Here is a 3,049-nt window from a genome sequence, read left to right on the forward strand (position 1 = left end):
TGTCATTCCGCACAATCACCCCAACACCCGATGCATTTATCTCGGCAAAAACCGCTGCATCAATATTGATCTTGTAACTTGAACCAGCCGGCGGTTCCCACTTCTGCACCAATCCAGCGCTACTGTGGATAGCCAAAAGCTCCTTTGTACCACGGTATTCCTGTAACACGTCTATTGCACGCTTGACCAACCGAGACGGTTCTTGAAGCATCCCGTCGTGTATCACCGAGTTCCTTTGACCCCAGATAACCTAGCATTGCACCAGGAACAACTCGAGCTCCTCCACCTCTAATTTGTCCATCATCTCCTCAAATAAATTGATGAAATCTGCTTGGCCTCCCACCCTTTTTTGTATCCTTCCCTGACACCCAACCCTCACGTCACGCGCTACTCCACAGTCCCACAGAGCATGCATCACCGTCTCTGTTTCTTGTTTACAAACTTCGCACCTCCCATCCTCAATGATTCTTCTACGAGCCAGATTCCCCTTTGTAGGCAAGATTTCTTGACAAGCCTTCCACCCAAATACCTTTATTTTACTTGGTAACTTAAGCTTCCACAATCTAGGCCATATAAGTCCCCTATTTCTCACGCCTGAGCTCTCCTCCATACCATCCCTTTCCCTTGATAGGCCACTTGCAATGTAGTAACTAGACTTAACCAAATACACTCCAGTCTTGTTAGGCAGCCAAAAAAGTGAGTCCGGAATGGACCTTCGACTCAAGGGAATGTGATAAATAGCATCTGCATCCTCTCTATGGAGATTCCTCCCAATCAATCCTCGGTCCAAGCCGTGTGTTTCCCAATCAATCAACTCACACACTCTCCAATCCTCCTCTGCTCCTAGTGGTGGATGAAGTACTTGATTAGTTGGATGGTTAGGAATCCATTTATCATGTAGGACCCGAATGGAACTGCCATCTCCAACCCGCCAACAACAACCCTTCTTCAAAATATGTTGGCCTGCTAATAAGCTCTTCCATACAAAGGAGCTGTTGGGTACATCTGTTGCTTCCAAGAAGTTGCCCCTGGGAAAATATTTGGCCTTAAAGCACTTAAAGACCAAAGATTCCTTCTCATGTAGCAACCTCCATCCTTGTTTAGCCAGCATTGCAAGGTTGAAATTTATTAAATCAAGAAAACCCATACCGCCATCCTTCTTAGCTTGAGTTAACACATTCCAACTTTTCCAATGGATTTTCCTCTCATTGCTCATTTGTCCCCACCAAAACCTTGCACACAAAGCATTGAGCTCATCACAAAGTTTCACTGGTAGCTGGAACACCCCCATGGTGTATGTAGGTATAGCTTATGCCACGGCTTTTATCAGAATTTCCTTCCCAGCTCTTGACAATAATTGTCCCTTCCAACCCTGAATTTTTTTCCAAACCCTATCCTTAAGAAAGGAAAAGGTTTGGTATTTGGCCCGGCCAACCAGTGTAGGTAAACCCAAGTAGGATTCAAACCTCTCCACCTCCTTCACCCCCATTGTCTCCTTAATTCTCTCCCTATCTCCCAATGTGGTATTGCTACTAAAGTAGACCGAAGATTTCTCAAAATTGATACATTGCCCTGATGAAGCAGCGTATGTCTGTAGCACTTCTGAAATAACCTGCACCTCCTCTTGGCTCGCCTTACAGAATATAAGCGAGTCATCTGCAAATAATAGATGGGATATGCAAGGTGCTCTTCTGCAAACCGCCACCCTATGGAGCCTCCCTTCCTCCTATGCTCTGGCTAGCATAGAAGAGAACCCTTCTGCACACAACAGAAATAGATAAGGTAATAAAGGGTCTCCTTGACGGAGCCCACGAGATGGACGAATATTACCATAGGCCTTTCCATTAATACGAACAGAAAAAGAGGTGGATGTCACACAACTCATCACCCTATCAATCCAACACTCAGGCAAACCCAACTTAGACATAATACCCTTCAGGAAGCTCTATTTAACCCTATCATATGCTTTGCTAACATCCAATTTTAATGCCATATAGCCCCTTTTACCCGATCTCCTACTATGCATAGCATGTAAGGTTTCATATGCAACTAAGACATTATCAGTGATCAACCGCCCAGGAACAAAAGCACTTTGGGATGGGGAAATCAAGCTAGGGAGAATCGATTTTAATCTGTTGGCCAAGACCTTTGAAATGATTTTATAAATTACATTACAGAGGCTTATAGGCCTAAAATCCGAGATTCTCTCTGGTGACTTAATTTTCGGTATAAGAACAATATGAGTATAATTTATCTCAGGCAACATTATACCAGAATTCAAAAAATTCAACACAGGAGCTATCACGTCATCACCAACAATATGCCAGAATTTTTGATAAAATAAAGCATTCATACCATCTGGGCCAGAAGCCTTTGTTGGTCCCATCTGAAACACCGCTGCTTTGATCTCTTCCGCATTATAATCACTGAACAAAAATTCTATCATATCTGTGGTCACTTTACAGCACTGTGTCAAGGCACTCTTCCATTTGGTTGCTACCACCTGAGCTATAAATAGACTCAAAATAATTAGTTGTCACCCCCACATATTCGAAGGGCTAGTAAGTGATAATGATAAGTCTTATTGTGAGATAATGAAAGCATTTTCTGGGTATAGCTTGATTTTTGTGTTTTTAGTTCCTCAGTTTGGCTAACAAGAAAGTCCAAGAAAATCTTGATAATTTGTTTTTAAAAGATAAACTTTTCAAAAAAAAAATATTTTTTCGATGTGGATTTTTTTATTCTTTAAAATTGCTGATGTGGCTCTTTAAGTAGCAATTAAATATTATTTTAATATTTATTAGCCACGTGTGTGTCAATGATACGTACCATTTGTCACGTAAGCATTTTTCGTTAGTGAGTTGTCAATAAAGACCAACTTGTCTACAAATTGAAAATAATAGAAAACAAATTAACTGCTATAAAAAAAGTGGAAACCAAAATGGTGTTTTTATTAAAATAAAAAGTAAAAAAGCCATTGAATACCCTATGCCCATTCGATGAAATGAAAGTTTTTGCACATGACCCATACATATGATACATTGATAGA

At 41.1% G+C, this 3,049-nt stretch overlaps 1 protein-coding gene across 1 annotated transcript; it reads right to left on the reverse strand.

Moving 5' to 3' along the window:
- Positions 1-1,309: 1,309 nt before the first annotated feature.
- LOC115970494 lies at positions 1,310-2,446 on the reverse strand. The gene is made up of 2 exons (XM_031090124.1): positions 2,272-2,446; positions 1,310-1,656 (listed from the first exon to the last, which is right to left on the reverse strand). The coding sequence occupies exons 1-2, from the start codon at positions 2,444-2,446 to the stop codon at positions 1,310-1,312; spliced, it is 522 nt and encodes a 173-aa protein (XP_030945984.1).
- Positions 2,447-3,049: the final 603 nt, after the last annotated feature.

Source organism: Quercus lobata, chromosome 2 (genome assembly GCF_001633185.2).
Source record: "Quercus lobata isolate SW786 chromosome 2, ValleyOak3.0 Primary Assembly, whole genome shotgun sequence".
NCBI classification, from domain to species: Eukaryota; Viridiplantae; Streptophyta; class Magnoliopsida; order Fagales; family Fagaceae; genus Quercus; species Quercus lobata.